Source organism: Gambusia affinis, linkage group LG20 (assembly GCF_019740435.1).
Source record: "Gambusia affinis linkage group LG20, SWU_Gaff_1.0, whole genome shotgun sequence".
NCBI lineage: Eukaryota > Metazoa > Chordata > Actinopteri > Cyprinodontiformes > Poeciliidae > Gambusia > Gambusia affinis.
In genome coordinates, this window is record NC_057887.1 from 17541112 (window position 1) to 17568105 (window position 26994).

General features: G+C 37.8%; 1 protein-coding gene across 6 annotated transcripts in view; it reads left to right on the forward strand.

Annotated features, from left to right (window-relative positions):
- The window catches only part of vti1a (vesicle transport through interaction with t-SNAREs 1A), a 132112-nt gene that overhangs the window by 66472 nt on the left and 38646 nt on the right, over window positions 1–26994 (forward strand). For 3 of the 6 annotated variants that reach the window (XR_006369211.1, XM_044101572.1, XM_044101573.1), the window contains 2 exons: window positions 17577–17647; window positions 21838–21910. Coding sequence is in view for 4 of the 6 variants with exons in the window: in XM_044101572.1 (XP_043957507.1) it covers window positions 17577–17647; window positions 21838–21903 (137 nt within the window). In the remaining 2 variants the exon portion in view is untranslated. The remainder of the gene's footprint in view (window positions 1–17576; window positions 17648–21837; window positions 21911–26994) is intronic. The other 3 variants (XR_006369210.1, XM_044101571.1, XM_044101570.1) reach the window with 1 other exon arrangement.

A 26994-nucleotide genomic window follows, 5' to 3' on the forward strand; every position in this document is an offset into this window, starting at 1 on the left:
CATCCCCGCCTCCCATCAATTTGACAGGATGGTAAACTGTGTGGGTAGACATTTGGCAGCGTGGGGTATTTGAGGGGGTCAAGGCCTGTGCCTCAGGAGTGTGGTATTTTAATGGGGGCTATTTGTACTGACAAGCCTCCTATGAGTGTTAAGGAGTGGCAGATTGAGAGGCTCTGACTGTATCTAATCACTGTCAGGAAAAGTAGCTGAAGAATGTGACAGACCTCATCTCCCCTTTCAGTGGTCTCAGATAGCTTTTGTTTTGCTTGTCGTTCTTAAAGGTGAATGAAAGGTCTCTTACTTTTATTTTTGCTTTTACTTTTTATTTATTTATTTTTGATGGTATTCAAGAGTATTAACTTGCAGGGTTCATTTTTGTATATTTTTTTTGTTTCCACCTCATCTTCTACACATGGTTCCACAGAGGAAGCTGGTATTTATAGCGTATATAAATACGCTATAAATAGCGTATTTATATACGCTATTTGGAAATCTTTAAATTTTTGATACATCTGCTTTCTAAATATGCTCACCGGCTACCGTAATAAGTTCACTCTACTAGTTCTGACCCAATTTGCCTTCAGGACTTCATTGACCCATTAAAATTGCTGAAGTTTGACCAGAAAGGTAATGTGCTGCATGCAGGACATAAAAATGGTAAGGAGTTTTAATCCTTCATGGCTTTGATCCAACAAGGGCTTATAGTCCATATTGACATTATAGCATCATTTCAATGCAGCAGATATACTAGGTGCACATCCATGATTTAAATTTTTCATTCTACAGCATCCCAATAGTCTACTGGTATGAGATCTGGGAACTATAAAGATTAATGGAGCAAAGCAATTTCATTGCCATGCTAATCATCACAATGAGACAGTGGGTGGTTGCCATCAACAACAATCAACTACCAAAGATGATGTGGACACAAGCTGGTAGAGAGACATTGTTGACCAGTAATTTAGCATAATTTCTATCCCAATGTTTTCTGAAGCTTCAACATCAAGAGATTTGGCATGTGCCACTTATCTGCCAAATGAGATTTATTCCTCTAATGACGTAAGAAACTACTTCTTCCTCTAGACATTAGAAACACGAGAAATACAATTTCAAATTTACTTTTCTCCAGCTTTCTTATGTGTTTAATATACTTTGATAAGCTCCTTCATAAAGGGTGTAATAGCAAATGTTATTTGGCAACTTTTAAAATAATCAACTATTTCTTGTATCCAAGCATTTATTACATTAGATTTAAATAAAAATATTCTTAATTGATTTTATCAAATATTTATTTTTATTTTGTGAATTAAAGATTGAGCAGTCAGCTGAAAGTCTGTACAAATTTAGATCGCTAATGGAACTTTTCAGGTTCAGCACACTTGCTGCTCTGACTATCTCTTTCCCTTCGGCGCAGGACAAGGGTGGCCAAGCTTTGCCCAGGTGCCGTCTGTGCCATTGGCGCTAAAGCAAGGAGAAACTGGCACACTTTGGGCATGGCTGCAGCCCCTTCTTCCTCAAAGGCTTGCCTCGACTCCCTTCTTTCCCCTCACAGTCCCTGCTGCTCCATAGCCCAGGGAGCTCATTAGGCCAGACTTCCTCTTCATTTAATCCATTTTTCATAGCCTAAAAAACAGTCCCTGATCTCAAAAATCCTGGCTAATTTAAGCCTGGATGTTAGGGAAAAGGAGTGAAAATATAGTTAAAAAAGGGGCAGGCTGTGCAGTCTTTTCATATCTCTGATGTCAAAATTAAATGTTTTTATACGGTAACAGTATGGCGAGCATGGGAAGATATAGAGAAAGCTCTAATATGAAAATGTTTTGAACAGAGTTTTAGACCCCAATAGACATTACCATCCTATACCGTCCACTTTCTTGCCTCTTGTCTGTCGGTCTTGAGGGAGACTGACACAGTAACTTGGCCTAATGAAAACATTGGTAATAACATGCTCCCTATCCTTGTTCCGTTAATTATGTATCTGCAACTGGATACCAGGAGGCCCCCATTGGTTTCCTCACTTCTTTGTGGAAGTGAAGTTTCATTTGTAGCTTAGTGTCTGGTGAGGAATATGCAAAGGAAGATTTTTAAGATTCCCCTTTTATGCTTGTTCTTTTCCTGTGTAAATAAAACTTGTACAACTATAAACTCTCACAGAAACACAATTATTCAAATGTCCATGGTGGCTTTTTTATATATAAAGCATTTCTTCCCTCTTTGTCCATCTATGTTGCTAAAGTTTACACACTCGAAGTTGTCCTGAGCTTTGTCCTTTATCTCTTTCTAGGAGGACAAAGGTTTTTTTTTTCTTCCATCCTTCAGGAAACCGTCACAGCATTAATATACCTCCCAGGTTTAAAGTGTTGATTAGTGCCTGTCTCCTCAAGCTGACACATATTTCACCAAAGGTGTCAGATGAACATTCAGAGTAGGTATGGGGGGTGGAAGGGGAGTCGCTTGCATACACAGCTAACTGATGTGGAAGAATTGCTAAGCAGTCTCAGCTGCCCTCTCGTTAGCCTCTGAGATGCCTGGTGACAGAGGTGACATAGTGAAAGTTGCCGTAGGTTAAGAGTGAGAGGGGAGTTGGTGCCCCAAAGGGTACCATGCCATGGCCGTGCCAGGCCAGGACCCTGTACCACCATCTCCAGTGCACCCTCTGTCAGCATGTCCTATGCTCCGGGCCACAGCCAAGAGGGCACTGGGGGGCTGTCACGCGTCGTCCTCAATTACAATCAGGGAGCGGAGCGTGCAAAGACTGCCCACTGTCGCTTGTGAAAGCTATGCTAAATCATATTTTATGCAGCTGTGTAGCCTTTTGAGTCTCCATCTAAAACCTCACACTCTACCACAAATTGGTTTTGATTAGTGTCTTCATAACAGTTTTTTCCCCCCCTTGAACTTTGCTGTTGAAAGCTCTTCGGTTTAAGATCTTTTTCAAGACATGAGTGTTTATTTGACTGAACTTTACCTTCCTGTTCAACTCTCTGTGTTAACAGACAAACAGCTGATTTAAAGAGCTGGATACTGTCACTGCAAATTATTTCAGTGGAGTAGGAGCTTAAAAGAAATTACTTGTCACCCAAATAATCTGAAACAGCGGATTTAGGTATATTTAGTTTAGATATATTTTCAGTTTTCTTGCATACTATGTGTAATTAGATTATTCTGAAATATTAAATTTTATGGTTGAAATGTAGATAGAAACAATAGTGACTGAAGATGTTTGTCTGCTTAAGGTAAATCTCAACCACATGTAGAGTGAAATGTTGTTTGACTTTTGGTTGTTAAAATTGTTTGAATTAATATGAATTAACAGTATACATCTTCCTTGTTTGTTCTGGAAAAAGACTTGATGTATTTTTAGACCTGACATTAACATACACTTTAGATAAAACCAGTTTAGAAGTAAGTGGATGAATCTGACTAATGCCTTTCACATCTGGCATTAAACTCTATTCTGATTGATCAGATCACAGGTCCCCATTTTCCATGGAACAATCATGAAGCCACATCACAAATTGGGTGTGAGCTGCGCTATCAACTGACAAATGTCAAAGGTTCAATGTTTTTGTATCTAAGATACATTCAGTCATCTGCACTTCACTTCTATCACAACTAAGAATCATTTTACTTGTATTTTTGTACAATTATATCAATGGCAAGGTCTTTAGATTTCAAACTCATTAGCTTAGCCAATGCAATAATGGCAGAGGTAAAAGAAGTCAAAAATTTTTGGCTAGAAAGAGTTCAGCATCAGCCCACAGTCACTATAGACAAAAGATTTAAAAACACAAAACCACAGCACTGCTGGAGACTCGTTGTTTCTTTAGGCTAAGCACAGGTTGCTCTATAAAAGTGAACAAACGTTTCACTAACAGAGCGGGTTCGTGCTTTTACGAGTCATTTTATACTGCATTGAACACAGCTGCTGCATTCAACTTCAAAAACAATTACCGTAAAATAAACAATATATAGGCCTGTCATGATATCAAATTTTGCTGAGCGATTAATTGTCTCAAAAATTATTGCGATAAACAATAATATTGTTTGAAGACCTTTTTACACTGATTTAATGGAAATGATGTAATAATGCATGAAATTTCCTGCCAAAGATAGATACACTTCATTTTCAAAAGAACACTTAACACTGGAACTGATAAACAAATCCAAAGTCCAGCAGACATTGGAGATGATATGTGGAAACATTAATGTTTATAAACATTTGGTGCAAAGAATATAGAAATGATGAGGGGAGGAGTTGGAGGGAAATTGTTACGCAGTTGATGAAACCAGTAACTTTTCAGCTGTTCTTCGTTAACGTGACATAAATAGGTTATAATGATTTTCATTCAGTCAGGACGTTACGCTGACACTAGAGCCACATGCGTTGCAGGTAGATTGTAGTAAAGCATTGATTAATACCTGGTTTTAAAATTAGTTAACTGGAATATAAATCTGTTAGAGGTGTGAATAATTGTGCACTTAATACGTAAATGTGAATTCTATTCACTTGCTATTTACTTAGTATTTCACTGTCTAAGTCAAGAAAAAATATTTTTTTATGGTTTACAGTTCCCATTCCCAGATTATGTAATCTGAGCTGAACTAATCTGCAAATATCTTCTCATCTGCTTCTGAGTTTTATTTATTTTATTACTCAAAACTATTGCTATTGTTATTTATACACAGGTCAGAATGGAGATGGTGTGTTTTGAGTCTTTCTGTGATTGACGTATATTTTCACAGAAAATCGTATTTACTTAAAAAAATATGAGTTTTATATTTATTTTATCTTTGGTGTTGTAACCTATGCAGGCCGTTTGTTGTTGTTCCCATCATTCATGATTGTATTCATATAAATTCCTCCTTTCTCAAATTTAACAAGGCCTCCTTGCTTAAACAATCACACTTTCCCCCCTTCTTATAACCAGCAACATTATAGTTAATTATTTAAACTAAATGGCATGCATCATTAATACATAACAAAAAGGCATGTAAGGTCATGTTATTTTAGTCTTGATGGCTCCTTTTGTGAGGACTTCAGCATACTATAAAACCCCACAGAGAGCTGCATCAGTTGTACAAACCCTCCTTTACTGGGTTGTAACATTCATATGCAGACATAAAAAAAAGTCAGCAAATGATTTTGTTCATCCCCCAGAATGAGTGTGTGCTCTGTTATAGATTAAAAGAAAATGACTTGCTTCCTAAAAAGAGAACTCAAGACAAAAGAGAGCAGCAGGAAAGGAAGGTTTGAAAAAAAGAGATGGCTACAGAGTTGACAATTGAGTTATAATATCATGTCCTTTATGAATAATTAATTTGATGGTGCCAAGGGCCCTCAGAAGGTAGATTAAATTCGTTCTGCCATGTCTTAAAACTTAGATATGCTTCATTAGTATGGGAAATGGTGGCAGGCATGTTGGGTTTTCACTTAAGCTGCTTTACTTAATGATGAGGACCACGCGACACTTGTCAGCCTCATGGTAATGCACAATGTTGGATTAAATGTATTCTTAGCTTCTTAATTGGCAAATTCAAGAATTTTATGCATTTTCTCTCCATGCCTGCTATCCAGGTGAGCATTAAATTTGTTTAAATTTATGATGTGGCATATTATTTCACACAGAATTGTCTCAAAATTTGATCAAAATGACTGACTGAAAACTACCAGAAGATATTTAATTTCAGCAAAGATCTGTGTCTTTATTAAAGCAATATTTCAGGAACAAGGAACAAAATTTAGTAGATTCAAATATTTGAGAACAGTGTGAAGTAAAGTATCTTTTAAGTGTTGTCTGATGTATTCAGCATTTTTATTCAAATTGAAGGTAACAGTTATTTTTCAGACACCTGTTTTCTGGACAATATATAATACTACCGCTTTAAGTTGATCAGAGTGTCTGAATGTCTAATTATTGAATAATTTATTCCGTTTTCTGGAGTATAAATATAGTGTTCCAAAGAAGCTAAACCAGAATGGATGAGTACCTAAGTTTAACTTATTTATGGAAAAAGTACGTTATAATGTTCTGGATCGTTCATGATGAAGTGCCTTAGGACAAAAGCAAGAGAAAAGAGATTGCTGTAAAAGCTATTTTATTTTTTTATATTTTAAAAATTGGTTTAAGCATATTAAATTATAAGATAAATGTTGTCAGTTTGCTTACAGTAATGAACTTCTTTGAACTTACGTACATATGAAACTTAAGTCTATAAAAATCATATTGTTAATTTTTCAAATCTTTAATATATGTAAATTGAAGAGGAGTGTTATATTTGTGACCTACTACTATTTCCTGGCTCATATGTAAAAATTATTTACTGATTTAAGAAAAAAAATGTGTTCAAAATTGTCATTTTTGGCTCCTTCATATGGCCTGCTTCTTTGATTTACAATAATGTCTGCTGGTTACTTTTGCGAACTTGTTTTTCTTCACTACAACATTCCTGCAGATGGTCTACTCCCCCCAGTGATCGTTTATTTTCATCAAGGGTTGTTTTATTAATTATTGATTTAATGAGGAAGAAGTTGTTTGAAGTAATAAGTCTCAAATCTGTTGGTTTACTAAAACTTTGGGTGTGTGCATTCAGAGCAGGGCCAAAATGTTTTTGTCAAATCAAATGTTCATATTTTAATATCTGCATTAGCTGACTGGAAGCAGCCGGTGTTCAGGAAGCATCAGATGCGCATCTGAACAGGAGGTGTGATCAAGCACTGATCAAGACAGTGCAGAGCTTTCTTTCTGTTTGCTTCACTCAGTGTTCGCATTAGTTTTACAGTAGATTGGGGCTGAGTTGGCAAACCCAACAAAGTGCGTTTAAAAAGTTATTTCATTCATTTAGCAACAAAAGCCTCTTACCAGTAGGTGTTGAGAAGTGCCAAATACTCTGCATAGAGGGAGCCTCCCAACAGGCCCTGTCAAAACATGCAAATGAGCTTGACGCCATGTCCGATTTTGACAAGCATAATTAAGGTGTTTCAATTCAAGACATGTTAATAAGGAAGACTGCAGGCCTCCCCTAGGTCTTTATTAATCAAAAAGCCTTAAAGCTTTGTGTGTGTGTCAGTTTGTGTATGAGATGTGTGTTCTCAGATTTTATTGGATAATGAACTGTTGCAGAATGTTAGATCTCCTTTCGCATCTTTCGCTGAGTTTGAGGAGATAGGCAGGGAAGAGCTGCCCGAGGTGTGGTGTTGTACAGATAATTAAAAGGCAAGAAATTTGTGTTTCACACTTTGATCTGCCTGTCAAGTTTCTGATTAGAGAAGCAAATGCTTTTAATCAACAGTAATGTGATGATTAACGTTCCTAAACTGTTAAATACGAATCAGAGGAGCGTCAAGTTTTCCCTTTCTTCTTCCCCCGCCTCTTTACATCCCTCCCTCAGTCCACTGACAAACTTTTCTCCCTCAGTATCCACTTAGGGTTGTTAAATTAGATGCTGTGTTTGATTAGGACCAATATACAATTTGGTTTTCACCCACAGTTGTTGTAACTCTCGCTACTCTTGGCATGATCGCCTATTCCTCCAGCTTAGATATTCACAGTTGATCCTCCAAACTCAACAATTTGTGACAATAAAAATAAGTGTTTTGTTTTCCAATAAATCTGCATAAGACAATTTTTTTTACTGTCTAGTACAGTGGTTCCCAAAGACTTTTGTCTGGGGCCCCCCAGTGGTTCCCAAAGATTTCCTGGGCCCCCCTATGGATTACAATAAAATCGCCCCCAAAAAAGAAAAAAAACATCAACTGGGCACAAACATCGTTCAACCAGACATAAACCTATAAAGATATTTTGTTTTCAAACTCCACTGAAGTTTATTTCACACTCCAGGTTGCAACAAAACACACTACAAACCATCTTTATAGTGAAACACTTTTGTGTAACTGTTCTTTTTTTGGGGGTTGGGGGGGTAATTTATCCATAAGGCTTCCTGCGCCCCACCCTGCAATGGCAAGGGGGCCCACACTTTGGGAGCCACTGGTCTAGCATAAAAAGACTGTTCCCAATTTCTAAAATTTTACAAACCATTTAAAGACATAAAAATGAGTAAATATACACAAACATACATACCGATGTAGACTAGATTTGCGGTTCAGTATTCACAGCTGCAACTTTTGGATCTGTCCCTGGCCCAACACCAAAAAGTTTGCTGACAGTATCTGATTTGAGCCAAAACTCTTTCTGTCCTGGTTTTCACTTGATGTAAATTCTTCCAATGTTTAGTTGAGGGCTTAGCTTACCAAGATAATATATGAAAGGAGAGAACACTTATATTAAATCACCTATAAATAATTGTAAGTATGTGTTTAAATGTATTTTCAAAAGAGTTATTGTACTGATTTTTTGTACACTGCCTTGCAAAAGGAATTCATAGCCCTTGTTTTTTGTTGCCTTTTCAAATTTTGTCACATTGCGACCCTAAAACTCAATGTTTTTTAATTGCAGCTTTATGTGGTAGACGGACACAAAGTACATTATTGCCAGGTGAAAGGAGAAGGAAACATGGGTAAAACATATAGTTTTTTATTAATAAATTGTAGAGGTGTGGCAAACTCAGAAGAGTTTTTGTCTGCAACTCTACTGAGTAAATACTGCAGGGTTTTGCTTTTGCTAACCCTGCAGCAAAAGCAAAACCTGCTTTTGCTGCAGTTATGGGTGCAAGACTTTTGGTGTTTGAGCCTACCAGGTCTGCTCATCTAGAAACTTTGCAGAATAATTCCAGGTCAGTGAGAGTAAAAGGAGAATGTCATTGATTTTTCAAGTCTTGTGATGGACTCTCAATTAGATTTTGGTGTTTTCTCTGATTAGCCCATTGTAAAACATAAACAAGTTAGATGCTTTGGGTTGTTGTCCTTTCTGGAAGGAGAACCCATCTCAAAGGTGTCCCTCCAGTATCCATTTAGTTCCATCCATCGTCCTATATATTCTGACCAGTTTCCCCATACTTACTAACTTAAATCCACCTCAGTGCAAATACAATGTTTCATTGAAGTAATGGTGTGTTCAGGGAGATGTGCAGAAGTATTTTTCTACCACTCAAAACATTTGGTCTCTTCTGACTAGGGAACCTTTTTTCACGTGCTTGCTACATTACACTACATTTCAATTGTCATCCATCTATAATCTACACGTTGGTAAAATGTTTTATCAACTGGATGGACTCGAGCAGCTCTAGTGGAACCTTTCATAGCTGAGATACTAAAGTTCAAAAATGAAGGAAGAAAAGAGGGAATAATATGCAAATTGTAAATTATGTTGCTTTGATATTGTCTAGGATTGAACAGTAGTCTATGAGAAGCTTTGAATGTTGTCTAACAGAGATGCCCATCTCCAATCGCAGACAGATTTTTAGTGCGCTTGGTGTTTTGAAGAAGGTTATTTACTTCTCCAAACACGTGATACAAATGAATGGCTGAGTACCAGGCCCTCTGCAAACCTGTTTTGTGTCGTGATTGTTCTTTGAACCTCCCACAGTCTTAGTGCGATGCTCAAGAGGAATGTGGCAGATGTCGCGGTCGGATAGTGGGGAAGTGAGAGGGATGTCCCGTCAGACCATCAGTTCCCAAAAGAACATAATTAAAAAAATAAAATAAAATTCCAAAAGTACATGCAGGGTCAGCGTGATCCCACTGGACCCAGTGAGTAAAAAGCTTACAGGGTCAAATGGATCCCATCTTTTATAGGTGGTTAAACCTCACCACTTCCTTCTAATTCACAACTATGCACTTTGTTTCAGCCAAGCAGATCCAATCATATTAAGATCCGTTGAGGTTTTTTGGTTGTAATGTTATAAGAAGTTCAAGGCAGTTTCACTACTTGTGCAATTCTCTATACACTCCTCCTGCCTCAGCTTAGATCTGATCATCCATCCATCCATCCATCCATCCATCCATCCATCCATCCATCCATCCATTTTCTGGTCACCCTTGTCCCTAATGGGGTCAGGAGGGTTGCTGGTGCCTCTCCAGCTACGTCCCGGGCGAGAGGCGGGGTTCACCCTGGACAGGGCAACACAGAGACATACAGGACACACAACCATTCACACACACTCACACTTAGGGAGAATTTGTTTTTGGACTGTGGGAGGAAGCCGGAGAACCCGGAGAGAACCCACGCATGCACAGGGAGAACATGCAAACTCCATGCAGAAAGACCCCAGGCCGGGAATCGAACCCAGGACCTTCTTGCTGCAAGGCAACAGCTCTGCCAACTGCGCCACTGTGCAGCCCAGATCTGATCATATTCGTGTTTTATGCTTATGAGCGGAAACGGCAACATTCACAAAGCTTCTCGGCCAAAAATTAAAGTCTAATTATTTTAATTGTACTTAAACTCTGATTTTTTTGTTTAGATTGAATAAAGTTTAATGTAGTAGTAGTAGGGTTGTTTTTTCCTATTATTCATGCACTACTTACTTTTTGTATTTTACTTGCCATGTGGCCAGCACAATTGTGTGACACAAATGTCAGCACTATGAATAATGCATTCACAAATTAGCTCATTCGGATATGAGTTTTTAATTCTACACTTCATTCATTCTTTTTTTTTTTGTTGCTATTTTGGCCAAGTTTAATCAACACATAAAAAATCATTTTCCACTCCTTGAAATACAATTAACAAGTCAGCTCTGCCTGAGCTTCACAATTGACCAGTTGTGAGTGGCGGTGGAATGGGTGCATTTGCTGACCAGCCGCCTGTAGAAATTCCTTGGTTTTTTATTTTTTATTTTTAATTGAAGACCTCCGAACATACTGCTCCTGCCCATGCATTGTTGCATGCGGGGCAATCACTGCAGGCATCCAAGTCCATTAGTTTTCATTTGGATGGTTCAGTGAGACTGGTTGATTAAGTCCAGGCAATTTGCTTGTAGGAGCCCTCATTCTCCACTCAATCCTCCTGCCTCGCAGCCCTTTGCCACCAGTGGGGTTGTCGTTCAGGTTAATTTAATCTTGTTTGTAAGACATTTTAACACAATAGCTTGGTGGCTGTGTAGACACTTCGGCATGGCAGAGCTTGCCGTAATTTGCACGTTGCATAACTTTGCATGTGAATACAGCTGCTGCATTTGCAATTACACATGCAGCAAGTATTTTGATGCCAATTGTCACTTTAGTGCGGAAAGCAATGTAATATTTGACTGGTAATGTCAAAGTTTAAGGTGTTTGTCCACTGGGACATGTTGGTATAGTTACGTTATGCATGTAAAACAAGCATTTTCTTTTCAAACCCCATCAATTTTCATTTTAGGATGGTTAGGGTGACTTCTGCTTTGGGAAATAAATGTAAATCTGGTGATCTGAGAATTTGACTTTGAGGTTGAGGTGAAAGGAAAAGAGGAGGGGGAGCTCAAATAGAAAGAAAATGTAGCTCTCAGTTCTCTCCACCCTAGTACAGCCTTAAACAAATGGTGTTATTACCAGCTGCTCTCCTTCAGGCCCGGTCATTTATACCCATTAAACTTGCGTCTTATCAACCATAAGACGTCCTTACGTCTCTCCATCCACCAATTGTCTGTAATCAGCCATTTAAAACACCAGCGGAAATTTCTTTTGTGCTTTGCTCCGGTCTGACGGACAGGCAAACGAGCTGGGAGGAGGAGGGACGGCGAGTAAGGAGAGAAGAGAAGGATATTTTCTGTGGAATGATGAATAAGCCAAGTTGAGTGGCTGACTAGCAGAGATCTGTCTTAATCAGAAGTGATTTGTCAGAACAGGAGCTCTGCGGGGTCAGGGCACAGGCGATGAATAAAACACAGCCTGGCGAAGTGAAGAAAGGCCCCAGAAATTCACCCTGACTGCCCACCATGACTCAAATGTATGCGAGGGGAAGGGCCGATGCAGGGGCTAACTTAGGATTGACTGGAATGGGCCAGCTTTAATCTACGCAGAATATTTCTTGGTCTGGGTCTTTTTAAGTGCTTAATCTCTCGCCTTGGCTGCTCATTAATGTCGCCATGTTAACATTACTGTTTGAGAGAGCACACTGCAAGAGAGAGACTGTTAAAATAGTAATAAAAAAAATTTTTCTAGGGACAATATGCTTCTTGAGGGAATGTTCTCGAGTTTTCTCTTAACCATGCAATGGTGGTTGTTGTTGTTATTATAAACTGTCTTTAACAGCAACTCTTGAGTCCCCAGATCTTCATCGCCCCTTTGTGACATAATGCTTGGCGTTCCTTTATTGTGAGCTATCTCACACTGCAAATGTGCTAGCCTCATGGCCTGTGGGCTCAGCAGTACAAATACATTCCACTGTGGGTAAAACTTTGATGGGGTGATGAAAGTATGACACCATGCAGTGGCAGACTTGATAAGTCCTTAAAAAAGAAGCTTTTCTGAAAGCATACAAAGACAGGTAACTTTTCTCACATGGGAGACGTATAAGTTGGCTGCTGCACTGTGTTTTTTTGTTGTTGTTGTTTTTGTTTTTTTGTGAGTTTGAAAGCGGGGAAATGTATGGTCTAACATTTATCAGGCTTCTCCTTGCGTCCCCTCAACCATCCATCGGGATTTCATACCCCGTTTGCTGGCAATGTGTGGCTTGTGTTGAGATAGAAGTCTGTGTGGTAACCCTCACAAAGTGGTCTCAACAGCTTAATGAAAAGAAGCTTTGCCGAGCCTTGGAGAACAGCACTGTCAGGATTTGTACCCTTCTGGCTCTGGGGAACAAAAACTGCTACCCACAGCAAGAGAGGGGTAAAATATATTATACCTCCAATTAAAAGTGACTTGAGAAACTTGAGTCTCTTGGTTTTTATTGTTTGCTTCCTAAGCAACATTTTAGTTTTCTATGATTTCCTCAGAACTCGTAGAAGTAGCACAAAGATATTCCCACTAAAATATTAATAGAAGAATTTATTTTTGGCTAATTGATGCAAAGTTTTTTTAAAAAGTGGAAGAAGGTAATATCTTTGATCCCAACACTGCAAGTACAACGTTTTGAAAAAATATTTTCTCCCTACTGATTTATGCTGTTACTGAAACACCTACATATTTTGGCTCTTTTACAAATGTTATATCAAATATAACCTGAGTAAATACACATAAGTTTTGAAGTAATAAAGAATGTCAGAATGGCCCACTGTAGGCCTAGTGGACTCTTTGTTTTCATAGGGCTTAGGGACTACCATCTCTAGCAAACAGCTAAAATCAGCAAAAACTTAAGACCCCCTCTTAAAGCAATTATAAGTGCCTATTTTAATAGTTCAAGCACTAAATCTACTTTAATATGCATTAATACGAACAGTGGATGCCGCCTTAGCACTAATACAGAAGCTAACATCCATGGTCTTCCTAATGCTGCTCTTGGGGTTACAGAGCATCAGCGACAAAGGAACATGAATGCCCCACCTGGATTGGCTGATTTAGAAACACCCACCAGTATCATGTCAAGTCCCAAAGCAATAGGCAGATTTTCTGCAAATAATTTGGAGTTGTGTTATGCAGAACAATCCACAAATACTGACCTGCTAATAGATGGAGATCCACTGAATTAAGTCATTTATTGATTTAGAAAACAATGAATTACATCAACCAATAACTAGCAACTAACTAATTAACAAGCTTTTAAGACATCTTTATACACTCTTCTTTGCAGGAGTGTAGACAGGGGTGCCAAATTTAGGTAAAGACTTTGGCTTGACTACTTAAAAAGCTTTTTTTTGTTTGTTTGTTTTATTTGTATTTTTTATTTTGGGGTGGTGTAATTTGCACATCTGCATATTGTGCTGTTGCATAACCCAGTTAGTTTAAGGTCATAACCTTGTGGCAAATGACTTTCTACTTTATGTTTGTATGTTCTTCATTTAGCTCATCTTCATGTTTTTCCTTAAGAAAAGCTGCCCAGAGCTAAACATCCCAGTTTTAGTTAAAATTTACATATTTAATTGAAATGAAAACAAATTATAAGCATGGAACCAGAAAAAGCTTTATGACCCGCAAAGTGTTGAAGAATCAGGGTAAATACATTTCTGATTTTTAGTTAGTTTTGTTATTTTTGTTTCACAATCACAGATTACATTGTTTAATAAATGTCTGATATTTTTAAAAATTTTTGTAGAATGGAAAGACACCATAGATGTTCAGCTGAAATAATGCAGCCAGAGTCTGCTTTGCGTGTGCTGTGGTTATGTTTTTAATAGGGTTAATTCCCCATACAAGCATTTGTTTTGTTATTCTATTATATTTGATTTTTTTTTATTATTTAGAAAAAACATATTTTCTGCTTTTACATTACAGGAAGTAGTTAAATGAAGGTGCTCTTGTGCAGATGTAAATGTAATGTAATGGAATAATGGGCTTGTTAAATGGACCTTTGGGGGGAATCTTTAACAAGAGAGTCAGAGCAAGGCCTGCGGGCCAGGGTTATTTAAATTGTTAATAGCTGCTTAAACAGGCGAGGAATGTTTTATACGCTAACGAGCAACAAGTCAGGAACATTAACAGTAAATGAATTCTCCTTGCCGAGTTGTTTTATCAGCTGTATGTTTTTGATTTAGATTTTCTTTTTGTAGTATCTGTGTTAGTTTTTGTTATAAATTATGTATTTTTTTTTAATTATGCAATTTTTCTGATATGAGTATGTGACTTTGCAGGAGCTAAAAGCTTAACTTCGTATCCTAGAACTTTAGATTTTTTTGTTTGTTTTGACCTTTGAAAATCCTTTTTTGCATGAGGTGTCTGGTCTGCATATGTCTGATATATGGTGTTTCTGACTATATGATGGAAATAATGACTGTGTTCACAGAAAAATGAACTTATTTTGTTTATAATAGAAGAGGTGTGTGATATCGTCTAAATATGTTGTTATGCTTAGGAACGGCTTCACATTTAGGAGAAGGTTCTTCCAATAGAATTTCAAAAAAGACTCAACAAAAGTTCATATTTCAGTTTAACAAATAGAGAGCAATCCAATAATTTGTTAAAACTTAGGATATAATCAGCTCACTCCATGAGATTAAATACAATATTTGATTCATGGGCAAAATTTATGCTATGTTTTGAGAAATCTATGAGTCCAGTAAAACTTTTATAAATCCTAAAAGGTGTATTTGAACAGTGGATCCCTAGTATTCAAGGGGGCTAGGGGATATCCCTTCCAAATATATGTTACTATGTATTAATACGCACAATGGAAACCATCTTAACATTTTCTTATTTCTTAAGTTTTTACACTCTTGGGTATAATCAAACAACTGCAAGGAAAATGAATGCTGGTCCTGGATTGGCAGAGACAGAGTCAGACAGAGACTGTTCTAAACGTTTTTCTTGTTTTTTCAACAAATTTTAGAGTTAACCTAAAAAATGAAACCAGTGGAAAATGGAAATGATAGCTTCATACAAATAAACTGCAGTCTCTATCATAACGTCTCATTCACTTTGTCACCTGAACATCCTGTAACCCAAAGTTACAAAGTGCAGCCAGCGTATCGTTCAATACTCGTGCTGCAAGTTTTTTTCACCTGCAACCTCATCCATCTTTTGACAGAATGCAAACCTTTCCAATAATGCACTTGCTTTAAAAAAAAAAAGAACTCCTGCAGTGCTTGTCACAAACTCATTTATTAAAAAAAGAAGCCAAGCCACCGACAGAGATGGATCGATGTGGTTATTTGTCTCTTTAACAGCAGATTTCCGCTTCAACTCCCATCCTGTTTACCCCTTGTTCTTCTCCAATCAGTACGGGGGAGGGCTTGTATTTCTATGGTTATTAATACCTGCACTCAGTCTTTTAATCTGCCCTATTTGTCACATGTGACTGTCTGACTGCACTGTTTAATCTGGGTATCCTTCAATCTGTCTTGTTCCAGATTAGAAATTAATGAAGGCAGGAAGAGACACATTTGAGTCAGTTACAGTGTAAGAGGTTGTAAAACGGAAGGGTTGAATGGGAGACGAATGTTGTTCATTTGACAGTGATTTTTCTTTTTCTTTTCCCTGATCCCTTTTCTCCCGTCTCTCATTTTCTATCGTCTCCCTCTCTCTCTCTTTTCTCTTGTTTAGTTGCCAGATGTAACCCATTTTTGCTGCCCCCACCCCCAAACAGGCGCTCAGCACGTGGGCCCTTTGGTGTGCGGCACCTGTGTAGTGTAATACAGTCAGCAACTGTGTTGTTTATTCTGGATTTGTTTGGTGGCTTGAAAGCCTGCCTTTGATCCATGCAAAGATTCGTCACTTTTTTTTCCCCTCATTTTCCTGATTCATCCCCTGTCCCCCTCATTTTTAACCACTAATGTGAAGTTGTCTGGTTACATCAATACTTGCATTATTGTTTTTTAGTAGTTGTGGAACAGGGCTACTTATTTCCTTTTTTGTTGTTCAATTTATGTTTTTACTTTCTTTCTTTCAACATAAAGCTCAGAAAAATGGTACAGAGATAACCTGAAGCGTCTTCTTTGCGAATGTAGGCTGATATGTTTACATCTACAACACAGTAACGCAATAAGTGTAGAATGGAGCCGTGAATGCTGTAGCTACGCTCATATGTGATCCAGATTTTCCTCATTGCAGGACGATTTAACTGTTGCCATTTTTCTAAAGACTAAACGATCTCAGAGTTTAGTTGAGGATCAGTCACAAAAGGACAAGCACATTTGGCTACAGTATGTCAAAAAAGCTAATTTGTCAGCCTATTGTTCTTTAATTTTTTTAAATAATCATTGGACCTTAATATTTTTTCTGCAAAGTAACGTGAAGTTCTCAGTCTAATCCAAAACTCTTCAAACATATATGAACAAGAATTTTATTAGTTTCCATCTGCAAATCAAGAACTATATGAAAATAAAAACACATGTTGAAGGTGCTGAAAGTTGCTTGAAGTGATAATAGACAGCTCAACGTGAGCCCATGAGTTATGATAGGAAAGTCTCTAGATCAAAATTGAGTTCATAAGATGAATGTTTATGTGAAATATGAACTTCGAATCATAGTTGGAGACCCAACATTCTGGCACCCTACCCAGGGACATAAAGAGTTCTGTGAATTGTCTGATCTGCTTGTACTTCTCCACAGTGATGAATGGCCCCAAACATTACAATTTAAAAAACAAAATTTTCTATCAGCATTTCTGTGCATGTAATTTCTGCTCTTTTTTTACCCAGCATTATTATGCTGATGTTCATGAAATTATGACAGCACTCCCATTTTTTTTGTAAAAACTGTGAGGCATGAATAATAGGATGTCGATTGTTGGGGATTCATTCAACATATTCACATTAAAAATATCTTTTTGTTTTCTTCTGAAATTCAAACTTATTGGCAGTATCAATACATTTATGGTGACTATTGTGTTTTTGAAGAGCCTCTTTTGTATCATAGAAGTATATTTTGCATTTTCTCAACTCCCTTGTGAAATAGAGGAAATTCAGGTTCTTTTTCATACTTTAAAGGCTCTGTAATGTGATGAAATCTACCCAGTGTAAACAAAATCTTTTCTCAGTAGTTTTTCTCTCACCAGTAATAATATTTTACATTGTATCAAAATTTATTGCTACCTTTCAGCCATTGCTGAACACACTGTTTTCTCATACTGCATGCCTTTTTTTGGCTTTGTTTCTTTTTGTTTCAGAACAAGTGGGGCAGGAGATTCTTGCCAACCTTCACACTGATCGTGAGAAGATTCAGAGAGCCAGAGAAAGGGTGAGTACCCACCTGCCACCTGCTCAAACTGGGTCTTCTCTTCCAACAAGTGCATGCAAAACCGTAAGCTGTGACAGCTGGTTAGCATCGCTGTCATATTTTTTCTTTTTTTGAGTTTGTCAAGTAAACACAAATTCTTGTGTATACCTGTGTGCCTACTGAGTCAGCAGAATTGGGCTGCCAAAGCAAGTTGGGTGCCTATTTATGGATATCACTGCTTTCCAGTGTTGTGGATATTTTTAGTCTTGAATAACTACACACACCATGCAACATCTTATGAAGTGTGATCAGATTGCCTGCATTCTTTCTGCAGGAATGTTGCCTTTTCTTTGAGATAGGTGGGCTACACCATGTCCTCTTCTTTTTTTCTCCAGTCGTCTTTTACCTTTCACCAGTCTTCTCCATTTTCATTCTCTCCATCTGACTTTTCCTCAGAGAATCCCTTTTAATCCTTAGCTCTGCCCCCTCCTAACACGCAGCCTGCCAAACACACAGGTAGGCATACACAGAAAAGACCAAACACAGAAAGGGGGCGCGGCCCCGTTGGCCCACTCAACGCAGAATGCTTAAAGATCATAACATGGCAGCGGGCCTCGCACAGACGATTTCAAAGAAAATCAAACATCTCCTTTCAAAACACTCCATAGTGTCTACTGAGAGTACCTGCTCTCTTTCCTTTTCTCTCTCTCTCCTGCTCCCCTCTTCCCATGAGTCTCCTTTGCTTAAACTCTCCTCACCACATGTACACGCATTCACACACAGAAGTTTGAAGAGCAAAAGTTAAGTTAAAAAAACAATATGTAAAGAGAAAAGGGTTGAAAGACTGGGCACTACATTTTTTTGCACTGAATATGAGATATTTTACCACAAATTAACCTTTTTTATATACAAACATGTTCCACATTACACAAACACACAAGAATGCACAGCTTCACATGTGGACCTTTGTTCTGACTTTTATGCTTCAAATAGAAGTCAGCTAAGTATTTATTAATTTTTTAGTGCATGTGTTTTATTTGTCTGTATTTTATGTTTATGTCTCCTTATAGTGACATTTGTAATATTTTAAATGTTTTTATGTATTCTGTACGGCACTTTGGTTCTTTTGGTAATTTAAAGTGCTTCATAAATAAAGCTGGATTTGATTAGATTGGAAATGTTTCACCATTGATATAAAGGAAGAAATGAACAAAGGTATTTATTTAATCCGTTTTATTAGTCCAAATTCTTGCAAAGTATTAAAGTTAGGGGTTTTAGCCTTGATGTATTGAATGTCTGACTCCTCTTCTTAACAGAGAAGGCAGCACAAATTTTAAATATTCTCTTATTTGGCATGAAGCTGACTTTTAATCCAACTAGTCTACTGTTAGACAGTTTCATCCAGCTTTCAATGTGTGTTTGGCCTCTTTTTCTGTTTGGAACATCAGATTGTCTCCGGGTATCAACTATGTGACCAAAGAGGCAGCCCTCAGATAAAAGATAATTGGTTATAATAATCACAAACAGTCCATCTCTGGTCTGTAGCCAACACAGTACTTAAACAGTACTGTCCATTGTAAAACCCCAAATCAACAGCAAGCGAGCTGGAACACATTTGGGTGTTCCAACAAGGCACGATTTCAAACGAACCTCAAAGCCTTTTTTTTAAGTTTAAAAAAAAAAGTGGATAAAGCAGGCTATCCTTATGGATCAAGAAAGGTCCCGACCTCAAGTCCGTTGGAAAATTTTAATAAAATGCCTAAAAGGAGTAACTGTGCCTGAAAAAAGAATCTGTTTAAGTTGATTCTTTCATTTCTGATAAGAAGCGTGGTCAAACATCCAACTGCACTGCAAATTTCCAGATTTGCATTTAAACAGAGTAGCAAACAATTAAATATAATAACTCAACTTTAAATCAAAGTCATGCTTTTATAAAGTAATTAAAGTTGTTTATTGTGTAAACCACCCTAATTTTCTTTTTCTAATTTATTTGAGCCTGAAAAAGTCCTAGGTTTAATCACCTAAAACCTGTTATCATGCTATGCTAGAGATCAGTAAATTAATGTTGATATTTAAGGCAATTTTCTTAAATATTTCATAATTGCTACCTTTCTCTATGTGGTTAGCTCCCTCAAATTAAGACTGGGTCTGTTTTTGAGCTGTGCTGAGGAAAACTAAAAGTTGAAACGGCTTCGATCCTTTCACTCCATATATACGCAAACGTAGTTAATTTTAGACACTCGACTGAACACAATTTTCAGTTGGTTTCCATTTCAGGTTAAGGAAGGAGGAAAATGAAATGGAGGGGCGGTTTAAAGAGAGAAGTGTATTTTGGGAGAAAGTGTGAAGTATCTGGGGGACACATCTATGGGTAGAGGCAGACATCAGGCAAACTGGTGGACTTGTTGTCTTTGCCAGAGGGCCCAAACCCAAGGTCCCCCACCTCCTACCCTGCATCACATGTATCCTTGGCTCTGGCAACATGCATCGCATCAGTCCAGGCTGCCAGAGGGTAAGAAGGAAAGATGGAAGAAGATGAAGAAAGTAGCAGCGAAGGAATGGAGGGAAGAGTGCATGAATATCAGAGTGGAAGAGAAAACGGCAGCAAGCACACTGCTGGATTCATTGTATGAAAAGGGGGCAAATGGAAGAAGATGTAAAACAGAGGATTAAAAACAAAGTGGAGCAAACTAATGAAAACATACTGTGTGTGAGAGAATTCATCGGAGTTATTATCCTGCAGAAAGATGGAGATAAATGACTCCCTGCTAAGTAGAGAGAAAATTCCCAGCAATGAGTATTCCCCGTTCTCCCCCATCATCCTCTGGAAACACAACTACAGGTAGATGTTAGTGACAGCTCACAGTGCCGTGTCAGCGTATTTTTTCTTTCACACCATGTTGGCAACATCTCTGCCAAATCATTTTACCGTTGAAGTCCCTAAATCTGATAATAGAGTGGAATGAAAACATTCCTGTGACCCCTGAGGGAAAAAAAGGCTGAGAGAAAGAAAAGAGAGAAAATACATCAAGAAAAGAGAAATATCCAAGGCAATTAGTCCTGAATAGCCATGATCATTATTTCAAGGGTAGCTTCAAGGACTCCTTATGCTTGCCATGTACGCCAAAAGTAAAGGTGCCTCTTATTCTTTTTTTCTACACTATTCTGATGTTAGCTCTGCAGCAAGATGAGCAGAAGGCCATTTGAGCAACTGCTGTTGACTACATGATTAAAGCCAGGGAAGATTTCCGTTCACATTGGTAACAATTTATAGACTATGAATTTTTTTTTAAAAAGGCCAAGATGGTTTTTACACTCAGTCAAGCCTTTAGTGTGGGATAAATTGGCTGAGTGTTTGCTCAGTAGGTGGTTTTGTCGTTGGTTGTTCCTATACAACCAAACAACTTTAAGGTAAAATAGAAAGCTCCCTATCTGGAATCTTTGTGTACAAAATAATAGTTGTCCAAAAGAACTAACCAGAAGAGTTACTGTTTCTAATAGAAATAACTTTTCGTCTTTGTAAGTAATTTAATAGCAGATGTTGTAAAGTAATGGAAAAACCAACTGACCTAGCAGTCATGGTTCTGTAGAAGTGAATCATTATTTGTTCATGATAAAAGCAGTATGAAGTTTAATTGGTGAGGTAATTCATTCTGTGGAGACAGGTGGATCTGATTTAATCTTATTGCTTGTTGTAATGCTTTACTGAGTAAAGTTGGTTATTCCAGACATTGACACTGAAAACAGTCTAATAAAGATTCTAATATTATAACCTCTTCTGGTTATAATACTGTATTGTATAAATATACGACACAGTCTCCAGTGAAGACAAAGCAAACCTGCAACCAATTGTTATTTCCTCTACTAAACTACTGCATTGTGTTTAACCTGTAGCACTAACGTGATTACCAACTAAACAGCAGGAGATTTAATGCAGTTTGTTTGTAGTTATTTTTTGCGAAAGTAAAAAAAAAAGTGACATTTTGAATTAATATTCTCAGTCGGTCTGAAAATTAAAAAAGCAGTGCAAAAAAAAGTTGGCATCTTCTTATTTTTAACATTACATTCAATCTAGAGAAAATGTAAGCTTCTTAATAATATCTCTTGTATTATTTCAAAAATGAGAAAAGGATAATTATGGACTTTGATGATTGTACCAAAGTGGATTACTGGAAACTAAAATCCATTTTGCACTGTCTCTGTCTTCCCAGTTGAGAGAAACGGACGCCAACCTGGGGAAGAGTTCCCGCATTCTGACCGGCATGCTGAGAAGGTAAGAAGCAGGTAGGGACGCTGTTTCTGCACCTTTCTCTGTGCATTGTGCTTTAACAGTGTTGTGAGCTGTGAATGAGTGAATGAATTAAACAAACACCTTTTCTTCTAACGTCATAAAAAGCATTGCAAATAACATGATCACAATCAGTCAGCTGTGAGAAAAATTGGTTACTTCCTTTCTTCCTGTTGAAGTTGTTAAGATGGGTCTCTTTAAGTTTTTGGTCTTGTTTGTGAATCAATCAGATGAATCGGAGTGCTGACTGTGTGAGTGAACAACAATTAAAAATATGTGAGGATGGATGGAATATCACTGTATTTATGGCATAAAGTCTTGGTTCGACTGTAAATAAGAACATCCCAGTACCAAGACCTCTGAAAACAAGTTCACACTGCACACGTCTTTTCTTCTTTCTTTGTTTTCCTCAAATCCAACTTCCTCTCTTTGTTTCTATTGCTTTCTGCTTCATGCACAAAGCAACCCCCAACAAACGGCACAAGTCCAAGGATTCAGATTCAGACATATCAATCGGCCTTGCATTATCTTGTGCCCACCCCTCCTTTTACAAACGCGCATGGAGACACACGCGAACGCACTTAATACCTTGTCACATCTCCATTTCATAAAGTGCTGGTGGTGCTTAGCTCTGAACCGTGACGCCACAGTTTTGTTTCTTGCTCTGTGTTGTTTTTTTCTTCTTCTTCTCCTTTTTATTCTCTTTCCTCCTTGCTCGTTGTGGATTTTGATTAAGAGTAATATGTAAATGACACCGACTAAATGTAAAATCCCCGGGCAAGATAGAAGTGCCAATTGAAATAGATGCTTCAGTGCCCATAGACAATTTGCTGGGCGGCTCACGGGGCGACCAACATAAAGTAGGGAGAGGAAGGCCTGAGCAGGGCTGTGACGCCGACTGTAACCGATATTTCTGCATATGTCTCCATTTTGTCAACTCTGATTATGTGAAGAGGAGCGGGGGGGGGAGAAGGGGGTCAGCTTGCCTGGCTTGTCACCCAAAGCTGTCCAGAAATCATTCATCATTCCCTCCTCCTCCTTCTCTACTCCCCTCCACCCCCTTTGGAGCTGAAGTAAATAACACGCACTTATTTCAATATTATCATATTAATGTTAAAGTTCAGCTGTCACCTAATGGGAAGACTTAATCAGACGTAGCATTTTAAGAGGCACACCGCCGCCCCCCCTCCTCCTCTTGATGTGCCTCAGCTCCTCTGGTTAGTGCCCTGCTGAAATCAGGATTTATGAGGGCTCCAGACTCAGGCTCTGACTGCAAACCCCTCTCACTACTTCCTGCCTTTTTTTTTTTTTCCTTTTTTGCATTTTATCATTGTCTGCGTAAAAGGTTGAGTTTTTATTGTAAACCTAACGTCTAAAGTCATTTAAAACCAGAGAGGCAGAACTGAGAACAAAAATTATGTTCAGGATGCTTGAATGATTTCTCTCTACCCCGTCCACCCCTGTTAGTGAAATGTTCCCAGTTTTTGATTAATAGTATATTCATTTTTTATGTCACTTGCTTTGTCATTGCGCATGAATTGGAAAGGCAACAAAAGAAGTGGAGTTTACAAAAGACTTTTACAAATAGGTAAGATTTTCCACTGATAAAAGCCAGAGGTGGGCTCAAATATTTCTGTCCCTTTTTTGAAGCCGCCAGGTTTCGACTCAAGAGGAGTTAACATCTACCTTTTAGTGCAACTTCACATTTTTATGCATTAAACTTAATGGAAAAAGTAAAACAAATATAACGGAGATAATGTATTGTAAAAGGTCAGTAATTTTGACTCTCATCAAGGCCACAGTGAAATAAGTGGAGTTTGATTGTGATTCACAGGATATAAAAGATTTTCCCCTTTTTTTGCTGATGTAGTGCACTATAACTAGCAGCTGTTTAAACTGTCCTTTCGGTCTTATGACTGTCACCCCTGCTGAGAAACAATTATTCACTCATTAAGCCGGCTGCCTTGGTTCAAGAAAGCCAATTAACTTTAAGACTCTGTGAATATCACTTATTGTAAGGAACATTCAGAAACATGTTTGCCTCTAAAAAGCTGTTGTTTTGTTCGAAAATAAAATGTTACAACTTTCAAACTGGGAAAAATCCTCTCTGCCAGTGAGGGTAATTGGTATAAAACACTGGGTATGGTTCTGTTAATTGGTTGTGTGGAATAAGGTCCTGCAAATATAGACGCCACTTATGTTGTCTCCTCATACTGATTTGGTTACTTCTTAACAAAATCCAAAGTTTTTGTAATGTTAAAAAAAAGTTGACCTTGTGAAACTATTAATGCTCTACCGTTAATGCAAAATACATTGTGAAATTCAAGTAAAAGCTACCAATCTATAAGAAAATATCTATACATATAAATGTTGTAACTTAATTGCATCATTGTGCACATCCCTAGAATATTTCTGACACATTTTAATTTAATTTAATATGTCTTTTGAGTTCACACCTGCCATTCACCACAGTGAGTCCGACTGACCTGAAATCAGCTGTTCTTCTAGGACCAGAACATTTTTTCAAGTGTAAGGTTACAAATGATCCAAAAGTATTTGTTTGGACAAAGGTATCAGAAAGTTACAATGTCTTGGAAACATATTTTCAATCACTTGAAATTTTACATTTTTCATATTATAGTTTTGACAGTGACGTTGTTTTTTTGTTTTTTTTTTACAAATAAAAACTGGAAAATTGTGACATGTATTTTTATTAAGCCCTCCTGAGTCAATACTTTGTAGACCAACCTTTCTTTTTGTCTCAGCCAGCTTTGCACATTTGAAATTTCTGCAGACTTTCTTTGCAAAATAGCTCAAGCTGAGTCACTCTGTATTTGACCACATATATTTAAGTCTTGCCACAAACGCTCAACTTTATGGCTTAGGACTTTGACTGGGTCATTCCAATGGACGAAAACGTTCTGATCTAAACCATGTACTTTCAACTCTGGCTGTATGCTTAAGGACATTTTCCTACTCAGAGGGTGCTGCTTGTTCTCTAACAAGCCTTTGAGACCTTCACAGAACAACTGTAGTTATAATGAGATAAAATCACACAGAGGTGGACTCTAGATTATTTAAGAAGTAATTGATTGGTTTTGGTTTAGAAACCAAAAACCAGTGCCCATTTACCCCGAGTTAGGGTAAATGGCCTAAATACATTTTCACTTTGAATCATTCAGATTTTAATTTTTAAAAACAGCAAATCATATATATTTTTTTTCTTCCACTTCACATTTTTGGCAAGAAAACATTGAGACCTGGTTAAAGTCTTAGAAAAAAAAAACTTTGAGTGGGTCCATTGTTTTGGTTGAAAACAAACTTAAACTAGAAAGTTGAAGATGAGGAGGAATTTTCTGTTTCTGTGTCAGCATGACAGAGGCTCTAAGCTGGCTGTCTTCTGTTCCTGATTAAAAAGGCCACAGCCTCTCTTGTTTCTGTGACATGTTGACACCAAGGCATTCATAAATGCAAGATGATTCTCTGACAAGAGTAAAATCCTTCCAGCTGATTTTCTGAGCTCCTCCAGCATTTCACCCACCCATGGTCAGAACATTTGGGGTATGGGATGCAGCTCCACACCCAGTTAGGACCACTGGGGCTCCTGGCAACTTCACGGAAGCAGGACGGAGGGGGGAGGAGGGGTGATGGTTACAGTGAAGGGCAATGAAGCAGCAAGAGCAGGACGAGGGGGGAGAGGATGTATATTTTGAAGCTGAGGGGTTGTCTGCTCTCACTGGCAGCTGATCCCACATGCAGGTGGTCGACTCAGTCGCCAGGCAGATCAAAAAGTCAAGGCCCCGGGTGGACCTGCCTTTGAAATGGGAATGGGGTCTAGATATCAGACAGAAAACATAAGCAAGCTCGCAGCCACAGAACAGCTCCATATTCATGGCTGGGACTGGCAGTAGCGACGGACGAGCAGGCAGGAAGGACAGAACTTGGGCTCATTCTGTGCACTGATGAAGAGATCAGCCCTTAGGATGATGCTTACATGCTAATAGTGCTGCCCTGTTACCAAACCATGGACTTACTTTCTTCAGCTTCATTTTCATGTGGCCATTATTCGCTCTTTGGTTTTACATACTAGATCAGTGGTAAAAATTCAGCAAAAACATAGAACTAACTGAATACAAACAAGTCACAGAAAAACATCTAAAGAGGAGAGAAATTCAAATTAGCATGTACCATGTATCACAGATTTTATATATAAATATATATATTAAAAAAAAAAACCTTTATCAGCTAGGATTTTCACAAGTCATTTTTCCAAATCCAGTAAAATCCCAAGTGTTTTGCCCCAAGTCAAATAAAGTTTCAAATCTCTAATGGCTCAAATTAATAGTCTCTCATTAACTACCCACAATCTAGCTGCCTATAAGACTGAATTTCTTTTATCAAATAAGATATTGTTTTATCATAATTTAACACATACAGTTATTTATTCAAGCACATTAATCAAGTAAACAAGCTTTTATGAACTCTACTTTTGATAGTAAGGGGTGAAGTATTCCCACAAATAGCAAAAATCTACAAATACTTGAGATACACTTGCTTATAGTTGCCCAATTTAAACCTTTAAATCCTAAATGGAGCGTCGGCGATCCAGCCAAAATCCAATTGTTATGGATGAATGGGGAAATATATTTACTCACAGAACATTTAAAGAACTGTGTACAATTAAAATAAGCAAAAGTATCCAGCCGGAGATTTTAAATTTAGGACATAAAAGCTTAATTGTTCAAACACCAAATATGCCTTAATATGATTTAGTGGAAGTCATCTTACCACAATATTCTTTCAGTCTACCCACCACAGTCACCCCTAAGATAGCTTTTTAAATCTCTTGTTTATAGCAATAAGATTGATTACAACCATTTAAAATAATCCGTCAATGTTACTCAAATAAAATTCCGCAGCTAAATATTCACATACTGTGTTGAAGTACTAAAATATTCAGCGTCTTTTATGTAAGGTTTGTTTGGCCTATTTTGCATTTTATTTGTGCATTACACCTGAACACATCATGGCAGCCATTTTTTTTTTTGTCCCAAGTGTAGTAGATCATTCCTAGTGGATC